The sequence below is a fragment of the Myotis myotis genome, unplaced genomic scaffold (assembly GCF_014108235.1).
Source record: "Myotis myotis isolate mMyoMyo1 unplaced genomic scaffold, mMyoMyo1.p scaffold_m19_p_15, whole genome shotgun sequence".
In the NCBI taxonomy this organism is placed as follows: domain Eukaryota; kingdom Metazoa; phylum Chordata; class Mammalia; order Chiroptera; family Vespertilionidae; genus Myotis; species Myotis myotis.
This window is the reverse complement of record NW_023416319.1, coordinates 29,624,385-29,637,769: the sequence shown is the minus strand read 5'-3', so window position 1 is coordinate 29,637,769 and position 13,385 is coordinate 29,624,385. Positions and strand designations below refer to the sequence as shown.

Sequence of the window (13,385 nt, the reverse complement as noted above, 5' to 3'; positions counted from 1 at the left end):
TTTGATATGGGAATTGATGGAAACCGACTTTGAGAAAATCTTTGTTTGAGGTAATGAGGGTAGACGTTGAGCAGGAGCGAATGCAATAGCATTAAAGCAATTAAGGTTCCAGTTTCCAGTGTCAGAGTTTGAGTAATGAGATTCAATGAACCTCTACAAAAGGATCATGAAGTTGCCACAGAAAAGAAACAAACACTTCAAATTCTCAAGCACTGTAAAGAAATACTTTAAAAAGTCCTGTTGTTAATATTTTATTCTTTGACTTTTTATAAGGAAGTGGAACTCCTAGATAAAAGAGATTCATCTCCAGTAAAAACAACAACAAAAACTTTTAATGGTCCATAAAAAATTGATGATGGTAGTGTTAACAGTGTTGATACCATTTTCTGAAATATACACAACTTACCAACCATTTATTCTACTGAGGTGCTCACCATCTTAGATTAATCTAGGATATGTTGAACAGAAGGAGGTAACCATTAGCCTAATATGGTTTTTAGCTTCAAAAGATTACAGACTTACATCAAAGCTCCAGAGAGCATAAATCTGGAGATGACTAAATTATTCATTACCCTATTTGCCTAACCAGCAAGAGTGGTCTTGGGTTCAGTCTCTAGATATAACTTCTTAATCATCGGCACTCGATGCATTGCTCCCTTGCTACATATTTCTGAGGCATTTTCTTTAAAGTTTTGCTATAGCAACTTCTATAATATCTAGTGCAAAATAGTGAACTTAACTAAAACTCTGGTAATGACCAGAATATATTTTATATGGTAAGGAGTTGTAATTCCCTCTGCAAAATATATTAACAGCCATACCTTTACCTAAGTTGTCTGATTATTCTTTAATATTTGAAGGATTATTTCATTCCTTCACCCTCTTATAACCTATTATAAGTGTTGATAGAGACATTCAACTGTGCATGTTAAGTTTTCCAAATGAAATTCTTCCCCTGGCAAATCTGTCTCCATAGTTATTACCTAGTTTGTGAGTTTTAGGTTGCCTTCCCAAATACTCTTTCTGTCCTAGAGATTAGTGCCTACTTGTTTCATTTTTATTTAACAGTAAAAGTGAGTCCAAAATTCTTTTTTATATCAGAGAGCTGAGACAGAGATGTTAAATGTTTAGTACAACACACTTCAATTAATATCACTGTGTTAATTTTTAACTTTCCCAAGAAAGACAGATCTTTCTCACATATCATGCATTTCTACTCCTAGAGTAGGCATTAGGGACTCAGGGTTTGGTCTGGCTTTATAACAATACACTACCCCCTACGTATAAATTTTTACTGATACAAACTTCCTGGGTATCATTGCATTGCATCAGCCATCTATCTCACATTTTCCTAATGACTAATGATTTTACAATTTTTTAATATTCTTATTAACCCTTTCTCCATTTTTGGTGAAATATCTGTCCCAATTCCTGCCCACTTTTATCTGTATTGTTTGTCTTCTTAGTATTGACTTGTCATTGTTTTTCTTCAATAAATTATGAATTCAAGTCTCTTATCAGATATACTAGATGCCCAGTGCACGAAATTCAGGGTTTCCCTCAGCCCAGCCTGCATCCTCTCCAATCTGGGACCTCTCGGGGGATGTCCACAGAGACCAGGCCTAAACAGGCAGTTGGATATCCCTCTCACAATCCAGGACTGCTGGTTCCAAACCACTCGCCTGCCTGCCTGCCTGATTGCCCATTACCACTTCAGCCTGCCAGCCTGATCACCCCTAACCACTCCCCTGCCAGCCTGATCAACGCCTAAATGCTCCCCTGCCAGCCCAATCACCCCTAACTGCCCTCCCCTGCTGGCCTGGTCACCCCCAATTGCCCTCCCCTGCTGGCCTTATCGCTCACAATTGCCCGCCCCTGATGGCCATCTTATGGCAGCCATCTTGTGACCACATGGGGGCGCTATCTTGTGAGAGGGCATGATGGTCAATTTGCATATCACCTCTATTATATAGGATGATTTGCAGATATTTTCTCACAGGGTATGTGTTTTGTTTCTCATATTCTTAGTAGTGTTTTTTTGAAAAGCATAAGCTTTTAATTTAAGAAAGTTTAATTTATTATTTTCTTTCTTTTCATATATTACTAGAGGCCTGGTGCACAATATTTATGCACTGGGGGAAGGGGGGTCCCTCAGCCCCGCCTGCGCCCTCTCACAATCCGGGACCCCTCAGGGGATGTCAGTCTGCCTGCGGGGAGCAGGCCTAAGCTGGCAGATGGACATCCCCCGAGGGGTCCTTAACCCTGCTGCTGCTGCCGCTGCACTCATCAGCCATGAGCCCGGGTTCTTCCACCAGGGGGAAGCTCCTGAGTTGAGTGTCTGCTCCCTGGTGGTCAGTGCATGTCATAGCAACTGGTCAGTCTGCTGTTCAGTCGATTTGCATGTTAGCCTTTTATTATATAAGATTATACTTTTGGTGTCATATCTAAAACTTTTGTGAACCTATATTCTGCTCCTGATAGAATTTTGATAGTGATTACATTGAATTTACAAATCAAATAAATATGGAGAATTTCCACCTTAAAATATTGAGTCCATCCATGAATATGTATTCTTTCAACATATCCTTAAATTTCTTTCAACAATGTTACAGATTTTGCAATTATTTTTATTAAATTTATTCCTGGTTTATCATTTTTGATGCTACTGTGAATGGGATTGATTTTATTTTTGGGTTGTTCATTTTTAATACGAGCATATGAAAAGACAATAGATTTTGTTAACCTTGTTATTTGTTAGTTCTCATAGATTCTTGTAGATTCCTTAATATTTTCTTTTTTCTATCACCATTTATCCCCTCTATGCCCTCTTTCACCTCCCCTGCAATAACCGCACTTAGTATTTTTTACATAGATGATTATTTCTTCTGCAAGTGTAGTTTTACATCTGCTTTTCCAATCTAATGGCTTTTGTTGTTGTTCCTTTATGTGTATTATTGCACTGACTAGAACATCAAGTACAAGGTTGAATAGAAGCGGTGAGATCATCCTTTTCTTGTTCCTGATCTTAGGGAAAATCATTCAGTCTCTCATAATTACATATAATGCTAGCTGTAGGTTTTATTGTAGATACTTTGTATCAAGTTGAAGATATTCCCTTGTATTGCTAGTTCACTGAGAATTTTTTTCATAAATGGATATTTGGTTTTATCAATTGCTTTACCTGTATTTTTTTAGATTATTATGTGCAATCTGAAAATCCTCCTACCCATGATGTCACCTATTAAGTAATTTTCTATCCTCAGACCTCCTAACTCTGCTCTTGACTATCAATCCTGTGTTAACTGGATTTGGAGTTGAATTGAGTCTGATCTCTCTCCCCTATTGTAATAGTCTTGACATCTGTTGCAAGGGTCCTGAATAAAGTCTTCCTTACCATTTTTTAAATATGTTTTTATTAATTTTTAGAGACAGAGGAAAGGAGGGGGATAGAGTAGAAACATTGATGAGAGAGAAACATCATCTATCAGCTGCCTCCTGCATACCCTCTCACGTTATGTGGCTTGACTGGGAATCGAACTGGTGATCTCTTGGTTCCTGGGGTGACGCTCAACCGCTGAACCACACCAGCTGGGATTCCTTACCATTTTTACAAATATCAGAATAGTTACTTATATAACAATCTCTAGATTTATTTATATTTTAATTACCAGGGTTTTTGTTTTGTTGTTTTGTTTTGTTTCAACTGGATATCATAGTACCTCGGGATTTTGAATGTTGGCCTTGAGGATTTATTTTATAATTACATGTCTGGAATTTACTTGCTGTATCTGCTTCTCTTAAGTGTGCAGCTCCTAACGTCACTGTATGATTTTTGCTTTGATTCGTATTTTTAACGTTTACCTGGCTCTTTATAAGTTGTTTCTATTTCTGCATCGCTTGATGTCAGCTAGTCACTTAGACCAAGATTTGCACAAGCACCTCAAGACCATGAGGCGTCCACCTCGGCGAGTGGGTCTGGGTTTAGTCTGGGGAGAGCACTGACAGCCCAGGCGCTGCTCAGGACCTCTGCCTGGCATTGACCTTTCCCCAGGCCTTGTCATGTGTCCCCTCTGCACGTGTGTGGTTCCAGAGAGGAGCAGGAAGCTTATTCTGCCCTTCTGCGGAGCTCTTATTAGCTGGTTCTTTCTGCTAAACTTCTGGCTTGTTCACTGCTTCTCCCCACGGGGACCACAACCTGTATTGGCAGAGGTGAGGTTGCTCTCCGTTCAGTCCCCACTGTGCCTGACTCCTGTATTAACTCCACATTAAATTCAGTCTATTTTCTCTTAAGGCAAACCTGTTGCTGTCCACGGCCAGTCCTCCCCTTATAAGTAAACCTTACATGGTATCTGCACTTGGGGGGGAGGGGAGGGGGGGTGGCAGTGCTGGGGAAGTAGGAGATAGGATGACACTCAAACATGGCCCCTGACCCCTGCTTTTTCAATCTAAAGTGACAACAATCTTCATGAGTAATTTCTTTCAATATGGGCACTTCACTTAATCTTTATAGTCCCAAATAGTGGGCTTTGACTGTTTTGCTTGGATTTTTACTTACTTTTTGGAAAAAGAATTGTCTGACCTCTTCATCCCACCAGAACCAGGGGTCCTACTTCCTAGCTACCCCTTGTTACCATTTTTAAAGAGCACCTTCACTCATCTGCTAGTGAGGGGACCAGATATGGTGTACAATGAAGGGGACAGAGTATTGAAAATAAGGATTCCTGTGATTAAAGTGGAGGGAAGCAAATAAAATAATGACACTGTATTGATAGGGTAAAATGCCTCTTCTTTTTACTGAAATAAGTAAAATGAATATTTCCAGGCATCAATTATAGTTTGTAGTTTGTTTTTATAAAAAGAGAAAATTTCCTATGGTTTTACATCATTATCATGTAAGTGTATTCATTTTATAAGACCTAAAATTTTATATTGCGTATCAAAAATTATAAGATAATAGATATGTCGGTGTACTGAATTCTTGCTTTTTCAAATGAAAATAAAGGAAATACTGTCTGAAGGAACTGGAATATCACAAATTGTTTAATGTGACAGTCATTCTGAAAACTATTCCACAGGTCTTTAACTGTGCTTCTTATATTTTCACAAATAGACAAAACAAGAAAGAGGACAATTCTACCTTATTAAATGCAAAATACAAAATTAAAGATGGCAGCATGACATACTTGGAGATAACTGTGAATGTCTTAAATTACAGTATGTTCTTTTTTTCTACCAAAGCTAAAAATCAAAATAATACAAACCCTAGACACTATCTGAGTTTCTGGAAAGTGCAGAGAATGTCTCCTTAATGAGTATTTTTTAAGCAAGTCCTCTGCACAGTACTGTCTCTCACCTTTTATGCTAAGTGAAATTAATTCAAAGTTAGAATAGACTCCTGCTTTTTAAATCTAAAGTTACAGAAATCTTCAAGAAATCCCTACTAATAGACAATCTCCCTTAATAGTAAAAAGCACTAGATTGAAACAAATATGTAGATGATGAGGTTTCCAACATAGTTTGTATCATTAAGTGTGCCCCATTTGTGTCTGTATAAATCAGAACCTTTCATAATAGCAGAAGTATCCTGTGTGTATCATAGAAATCAATATTGCTTTGTTCTTTATTGTGTGACTGGTATTTGTGCTGTTTATCAAAACTTTTTTTTCTTCAACTTTATTTTTTTTTACCCATATTAGGGGGGAAAAAATATTTCAGTCCATTTTTTTGAAGACCAGCACAGTTCTATCATGATTTTTATTATAAACTAGAGGCCTGGTGCACAAAATTCATGCATGGGTAGGGTCCCTAGGCCTGGCCAGTGATCAGGGCTAATCTGTAGGCCAACCAGTGGTGCTTGTGGGCTGGGGGCAGCTCCTGAATTGAGCATATGCCCCCTGGTGGTCAGTGCGTGTCATAGTGACAGGTCGTTCTGCCAGTCATTCTGCAGTTTGGTCTATTTGCATATTAGGCTTTTATTATATAGGATAAGAACCATTAAAATAATTTACTGCCATTCTCTTGTAGCCTTCTTATCTAAAATCATGTCACTCTCCCTAGATTTTCTGCCCTCAAAACCAAGAGAGAATAAAGGATGCAGAGACTACTTTACATATTAAATATATCAGCTATAAGTGAATCCTTTCATTATTTATTTGCCTCACACTGATTCTCAAACTTTCTCACAGCCTATAAAACCCTCTACCATGTCTCTGCAACTTCATCACATGTTAGCCTTTCTCTAATTTATCATAGTCAGCTTTTCTCAGAGCCTTATTCATTCCCTTTCCCTCAGGGTTCTCACAAGGCCCTTTCCTGTTCCATGAACTGCTCTTAATCCATACTCTTCCATCATGTTCTCATCTGTGAGACCCAATTTAAATCTAATCTACGCCAAAAGACTTTGATATCTACTCTGCATCACACTCATTGTTTTTTATAATTATTTTTCGAATACCACTTGTTAAAACGTGTCAGTATGGATTCCCTTTCTAACCAATATTTTTTTCATATATAGTGAATTTTAAAAAAATAAGCAGGACCTAATTTTATTTACCAACTTTAGTCTACAGCCAGCTCCCAGCACAGTGCCTGAGGTCACGTAGGTTCTCATTATATTATCTTGAAATGAATGTTTTCCTCCAGATTATTATTTTCCCTAAATTAAGTTTGGAAAATAATTTTGGTATTATGATTACCACCAAATAGATGGAGCTAGCATACTTCCATAACTCCCTCTTTACAGAAAGGATACAATATTTTCCATACTTTTCTAAACTCAGGTGTACATGCCAGAGTCCATTTTACAAATTTAACTTCATTTAAAAGAGCAAACCTGAATATTCATGACCTTATTGTGTACTAAAAATGATGAGATTTTACTTGTGACTCCTTTGACTACCTAGTTTTAGTTAGCCTGAATAATAAGAGACTAAAAAAGCATTCTAATTAACATGTATTTTAAAAAGTGCTAATATTTACAATTTAGGTAATTACTTTGTTTAAAACTCCAGCTGTTATTACATGAAAAATATTTGTTATTTTTTTGTATGCATATCATTTTACTACTTGTTACATAACTTCATCATGATTTCTACACAAGGACAACTCTACCACTTTCATAGCATTATATTTGCTCATACATTGAATCAAAGATGATTTGATGTATTAACGACTCTGTGGAACTATATAGGCAAAACTCAAAATGCAATAATCCTTGATGAATAGTCATAAAGCAAGTAAGAAGAATCATTAATTATAAAACTCTTTTTCTGTAATATTTAAGATTCTTACAGTTGAAGTGAAATAATTGCAAAATAAATTAGCTTGGTTTATTTTTTAAGTTTACATTTGTTTCATGTATCAGAAAAGATCAGTTGTGAATTTGGGACTCAGGCATACCCGGAAACAGTAATGTCAGTGATATTTTTTCTCTTATCCCTGGCATTGTCTTCTTTTGGGCCTTAGTCTTAGGTGGACCCAATGCAGACAAGAAGATCTTCAAAAACAACAGATGTATTTTTTTTAGTCTAAACCTAGAGAAAATAACCGCCACTCTTTTCTAGTAGTTCCTAGAGTCATCATGATTATAGCAACTTAGGTAACTGCCATTTCTTAAACCAAACAAGTCCAGGCCTAAGTCTCACTGCCATGGATGGTGTTAGGTGTCAGCCCTACCCAAACAAGGACTATGAAGGGGATGAATTACTCCCCAGAGGAAAATGAGGGGCTCTTCCTAGAAACAAGGACCCAGGATGCCCAGGAGGCAAAAATGCCAAATGATTAACACACTCGTGGTCAATTCAATCATAACTCATTTCTAGTGAAAATAAACTTATTCATATAAGAAGACTACATTTACACTTTTATTTTATAGTTTAGGTCTGTGATTATTTCTATGTTAACTATGACTTTTATTCTATCCCTACTTTATTTTTGAGACTCCAATTTGTTTTTGGCTTATTTATTACACTACTCCTTGCTAGTGGTTTCTAGCACTAGAAAAAAATTACCTTATCAGTGGTTTGCTGGCCATGCAGTTTCAAGGTGTTTTTGTCACGTGTGTTTTGTGGTTTGTTTTGTTTTGTTTTTTGGTATTTATGGCACCTCCCAGATGAGTGCCGCCTTCACTTCAATTACAATCCAGCTTATCCTTCCTTCCAACATCATTTATGAAAATGTTAAATAAGACCAGCCATAATACCTACATCCCTGAAGCATGCTCCTCTATCCTTTTTAACTTGATGCATTGCCATTTATCATTAAATTCCTTTAGCCAATTTAAGTCCCAGAAAGAATGTTAATATTGAGTGCAATTTGAGCTAAATTTTAATTAAGATTCCCTGAGACACGTGTTAAGTGATTTACTATAATCAAAATTGATATCTCCTTTGCTACCCATGTCTTCCAATTTTCTAATTTTATCCACACACAAAAGGGAATGAGTTTGTCTGGCTTGAATAGTTCTCCATAAATATACATCATTCATTTTGACAGGTTCTGGAAATAGTTTCCTTCTCCTTTGCCTTTAGGACTATGTCTGTCATTCTCACATAAGCCTTTCCTCTGGCAACCACATCTATCTAGCACCAAATACCTAAGCTTAGATTTAGCTGAATTAATGCCAGCCTCCCAAATTCTCAAATTTTTTCTCTCTCTCAAATTCTCAAATTTCTCCTCTCTCTCTCTCTCTCTCTCTCTCTCTCTCTCTCTCTCTCTCTCTCTCTCTCTCTCTCTCTCTCTCCTGCTATTTCTATACATATTATCACTCTAAATGCAGTGGGTAATAAAACTAGAAATAGAATATGCACAATATTTTCCGTAGATGGCATGATGGGGTGTGTAAAGCACTTTGCACTTCATCAGGACAATAAATATAAACATTTGGAAGGGTCATTAGTGCCCTAACCAGTTTGGCTCAGTAAATAGAGCATCGGCCTGCAGACTCAAGGGTCCCAGGTTCAATTCGGTCAAGGGCATGTACCTTGGTTACGGGCAGAGAGTGTGCAGAAGGCAGCTAATCGATGTTTCTAACTCTCTGTTCTTCTCCCTTCATAATATATATCTAAAAAAACCAAAAAATAACAACAACAACAAAAAAAAACTTGCTATGCAAGATTGAGTTGGTTTTTTTTGTTTTGTTTTTAAAAAAAGAAAGGGCCATTAGTTAAAATCAGGTTCCTGAATTTGAATTCAGCTTCAGCTTTCAAGGTGAATGTGCACATTCACATTTTATCTGAGTGTCCAGCAGTCCCCCCCAAAGGAGTCTGTTAATGATAAAGAACCACAGTTTTCTAGAAGTGGCATTCATGGATGAAAATATGTAAGAAAATGTCAGTAAATGAAAACATTTTTCTGCAAGTTTATTTATTAAAATCATGTGTGTTTTTTTTTTCTTTAGTCAATAGAACACTTTTAATTGCATTTTTCTTATGTGTAAAATGGGGCTACCTTTCTTTTCTCATCCATCACTTTTGGTAAAAACAGAAATTTTTGTGAATGTTTATAAAACATTTATATGATTTTCCACTAGAATTTATTTCCCCTCCTTGAGTAAATGTATTTTTATCAGGAGCCTTATTTGACGTTAAGTTATTATCTTAATTATGCCATGTGAAACTAATAATGGTTACTCTGTTTACACACAAAAAATGACCCAAATATAGCATTTAACTGATAGATATCATTTTCTCTAAAGTAATTATAAATATGTGCAAATTTGCCTTATAGATGCTTATGAAGTATCATTTCAGGTACTCTGAATTGAATCCCTTTCCTAAAAAAGAAGAAAGTTTCTTGTGCTTCTTATTCTAATTTTTTAGTTATTCTACACTTACAGATGCATTTGTTTGATTTTAAAAAGCTAATACTCTAGGCCTAGTTAATGATTTATAAGTCAGTGTGAACAGATTATAAGAATCTTTCCTAAATCCAATGTACATAAAGGGACTTGAGAATAAAAGAATCTCTGGGAGACAAAAGGGAAAACATTAAGAATGGGCGGGCGGGGGGAGGTGAGAAATGAGAGCAAAAGGAAGAATGAGAGTAATAAAAGCCAACCCCACCCGCTTCCATTTCTCCAGGCCTCGGTCTGTGTAATATGTGTGTATGTGTCAAGAACAGGAGGTAAAATAGAGAAAAAACATTACATTTTCTATAGGGATATTAGATTTACTTCGGAGCTTTCCTCTTTCTGCCTTTATTAAGTTAAAATAAAGGCAGTCTTCAAGATCCAAAAACTTTTTCTTCAATCACCCTTACAAGAAAAATAAAAGAGAGAGAAATCCTTCCTGCTGCGATTGCTGCAGCAGCATAACCAAACCTGGTCGCCTCGATTCAAGAAAACAAGAGAATATACGCCAAGAAAACTTCCCTCTCTTATTTTCTGTCTTTGAAAGCAAGCTGCTTTTGCTGGGGGGGAAATAACACAGTAGTGAAAAGTTAAGTCCCAGAGGATTGATGTTGTGATTTTCAATTCCAGCTCACTGCAGTCGACGCAGACGAAGGGTCAAATGGGGAGATCTCCTATGAAATCCTGATTGGGGATCAGGGAGACTTCATCATCAATAAAGAAACAGGGCTTATCACCATCGCTCCGGGGGTGGAACTGATAGTTGGGCGGACCTACGCGCTCACCGTCCAGGCCGCGGATAATGCTCCCCCTGCAGAGAGAAGGTAATTCACCTGAGAACCAAAGCAGTCTTTTCATCGCTCCCATTTAACCCCGTAATTAAATTTATGAAGCACAGCAAGCATCCTTTCATCCTATGAACATCTAAATTAGATCAGAAAATCAGAGAGGCCGGATTCTTAGGAATTGCATATCCTTATTCGGTTCAGTTGTGGGAAGAGGAAAGTAAAGAGATTAAACCACAAAATAATTAACTATAATTTCACAGATATGAAGATGCAGGTCTCTGTTCAGGGGCAGGGGGAGTGCAGAGCGGAAACTGGAAAATATCAGAGACATTTATCTAATTTACTACTGAAAAGCAAGGTTGGTGATAGTGAAACCTCAGCAGCAATATGGAATGTCTCAGATTTGAAGCCATGTCTCAGTGTCTGGGTAATTATTTTATATATATATATATATATATATATATATATATATATATATATATATATATATATTCTACCTATATACAAATAAATACACAAAGACATATATAGATTCTACCTATAGAATTTATCATTTATCTATAGAGTATATCAATACACACTGAGTGGCCAGATTATTACTACCGGCCAGATTATTATAACCACCCCATCAGTACAATGAAGTGAATTAGTTATGCAAATAATAATAATAATAAAACCTCGAGAGTATGTGCTTAGGAAGTTTCCAATATTCAGTATTTTTGGAAGTGCCAATGAAGTACTGATGGGATGATCATAATAATCTGGCCGGTCATAATAATCTGGCCGGTCATAATAGCCTGGCCACTCGGTGTATGTTCTCTGTGTACATACTCAGCTACATATTGTGAGAGGGTAAAAAGCAAAACTTCTCACTGCAGTGGGGCCTTGACTTAGGAGTTTAATTTGTTCAGAGACCGAGCTCCTTAAGGAGCTCGTTAACTCAAATTACTCTGTCAACTCAATGCAAAAAATCGGCGAGAGACAGCTGGTATCTCAAAAAACTCGTTCGTTGGGACACTCGTAAGTCAAGACCCCACTGTATTACAATTGCATTTATCTAGTCATCCACCTGAGCTATCCCTTTTATTAATGTCTTGCTTATTTCCAGATTGTCCGTATGCATTTCAAGAAAATGTGAATGAATATAAATGCATTTCTGCACCTTGCTGAGTATTTTTCTCCCTCACAATATATCCTGGATTATCTTTCCTTATGAATACTGAATACTTCCCTTAAAACTTTTTCACAGCTACATAATATTCCTTTATATGTAGATAATACTCTTTAAAAAAATTCACTGCAGATGTGTTTTTACATTTCAGTTGCTCTTTTACTGACAATAAAGAAATAAATAGCATTGAAAATGCATCATCTTCTATGTGGGCACGTATATCAATAGAGTAAATTCCCAGAAGCGAAGCCAAAGGGTATATGCACTTGTAGGTTTTAGCAATAACTGCCAAATTGTATTTTGTAGGTCTTAAAACAATTTACAATTCCAGTTGCCAAGTTGAGAATGATTAATTTTACACAGTCTACTAGATGTGTGTCACATCAAATATTTGGGTTTTTGCAAATCAGATCTGTAAACAATAGCACATTTCATATCCATTTGTTTATGAGTTTGAGTACAATTCTTATGTTTAAGAGCCAGTTCTATTACTTTTTCTGTAAAATCTGTGTTCCTAGTCATTACCCATCTTACTATTGATATGTAAGCCCAGGTAACAATTATTGTAGGTGTTCTCCTAGTGATTTATTAGCTTCATGCCGTATGTTTAAATCTTTGTTGTATTAGGGATTTATCCTACTGTACAGTAAGAGGTATTGATCCAGCAAGATTTTTTGGGGAAATTTTGCCATTTTCTCCACTCAGTACTGGGTGTAGCTAGAGTAGGTTTACAGGTGTGAGTACATGAAATAGCTTATTTTTGTATTATTATTAATTATTGTATTATTTTACATATGAACAAATGTAAACCTACTCTTGTCCCACCCTGTATATTAGATAGTTCATCTTTTTCTCACTGATTATAAATGTTACAGCTATTTATATCATGTATTTTCTTATGTATATGACTTTGGCTCTAGACTTGTTCTTCTATTCGATTAGCTGACCTATTTTTTCATGAGTAATTGTCACACAATTTTAATTGTTCTGGTTTTTAACTATGCTTTATGATATGGTGGTGCTACCTTACCTGAATGCTGGTTTTCCTCAAAAATTTCCTGGTTAATCTTTCTGTTATTTTCCTTTCCTTTAAGCTTACACAAGGTAGTTCAGTGTTGTTGTTTTTTAACTATCTATGTATGTGTATATGTGTGTGTGTGTGTGTGTGTGTGTGTGTGTGTGTGTGTATTTAAATATAGGTATTTTTGAATACATTTTTATTGATTTCAGAGAAGGAGAGAGATATAGGAACATAAATGATGAACAAGAATCATTGATTGGCTGTCTCCTCCATACCTCACAATGAGGACTGAGCCTGCACCCTGGGCATTTGCCCTGACCAAGAATCGAACGCCGACCTCCAGGTTCATAGGTCAACGCTCAACCACTGAGCCATGCTGGCCGGGCTTACCTATATTTTTATTGAGAACATATCAAATTTATAAATTAATTACTTAGGGTTAAATTATAGCATTTTGATAATGAATCTTTCTAACCAAGAACTTTCTGTCTCTTTATTTGTATGCTTTATTTATGTCCTTTAGTAGTTTTTATTTTTTTAAATGTTTTCTTTATACAA

General features: G+C 36.4%; 1 protein-coding gene across 17 annotated transcripts in view; it reads left to right on the top strand.

Moving 5' to 3' along the window:
• The window catches only part of PCDH15 (protocadherin related 15), a 544,558-nt gene that overhangs the window by 295,272 nt on the left and 235,901 nt on the right, over positions 1–13,385 (top strand). For all 17 annotated transcript variants that reach the window (XM_036336780.1, XM_036336778.1, XM_036336777.1 and 14 more), the window contains one exon: positions 10,478–10,671. In XM_036336780.1, coding sequence (XP_036192673.1) covers positions 10,478–10,671 — 194 coding nt within the window. The remainder of the gene's footprint in view (positions 1–10,477; positions 10,672–13,385) is intronic.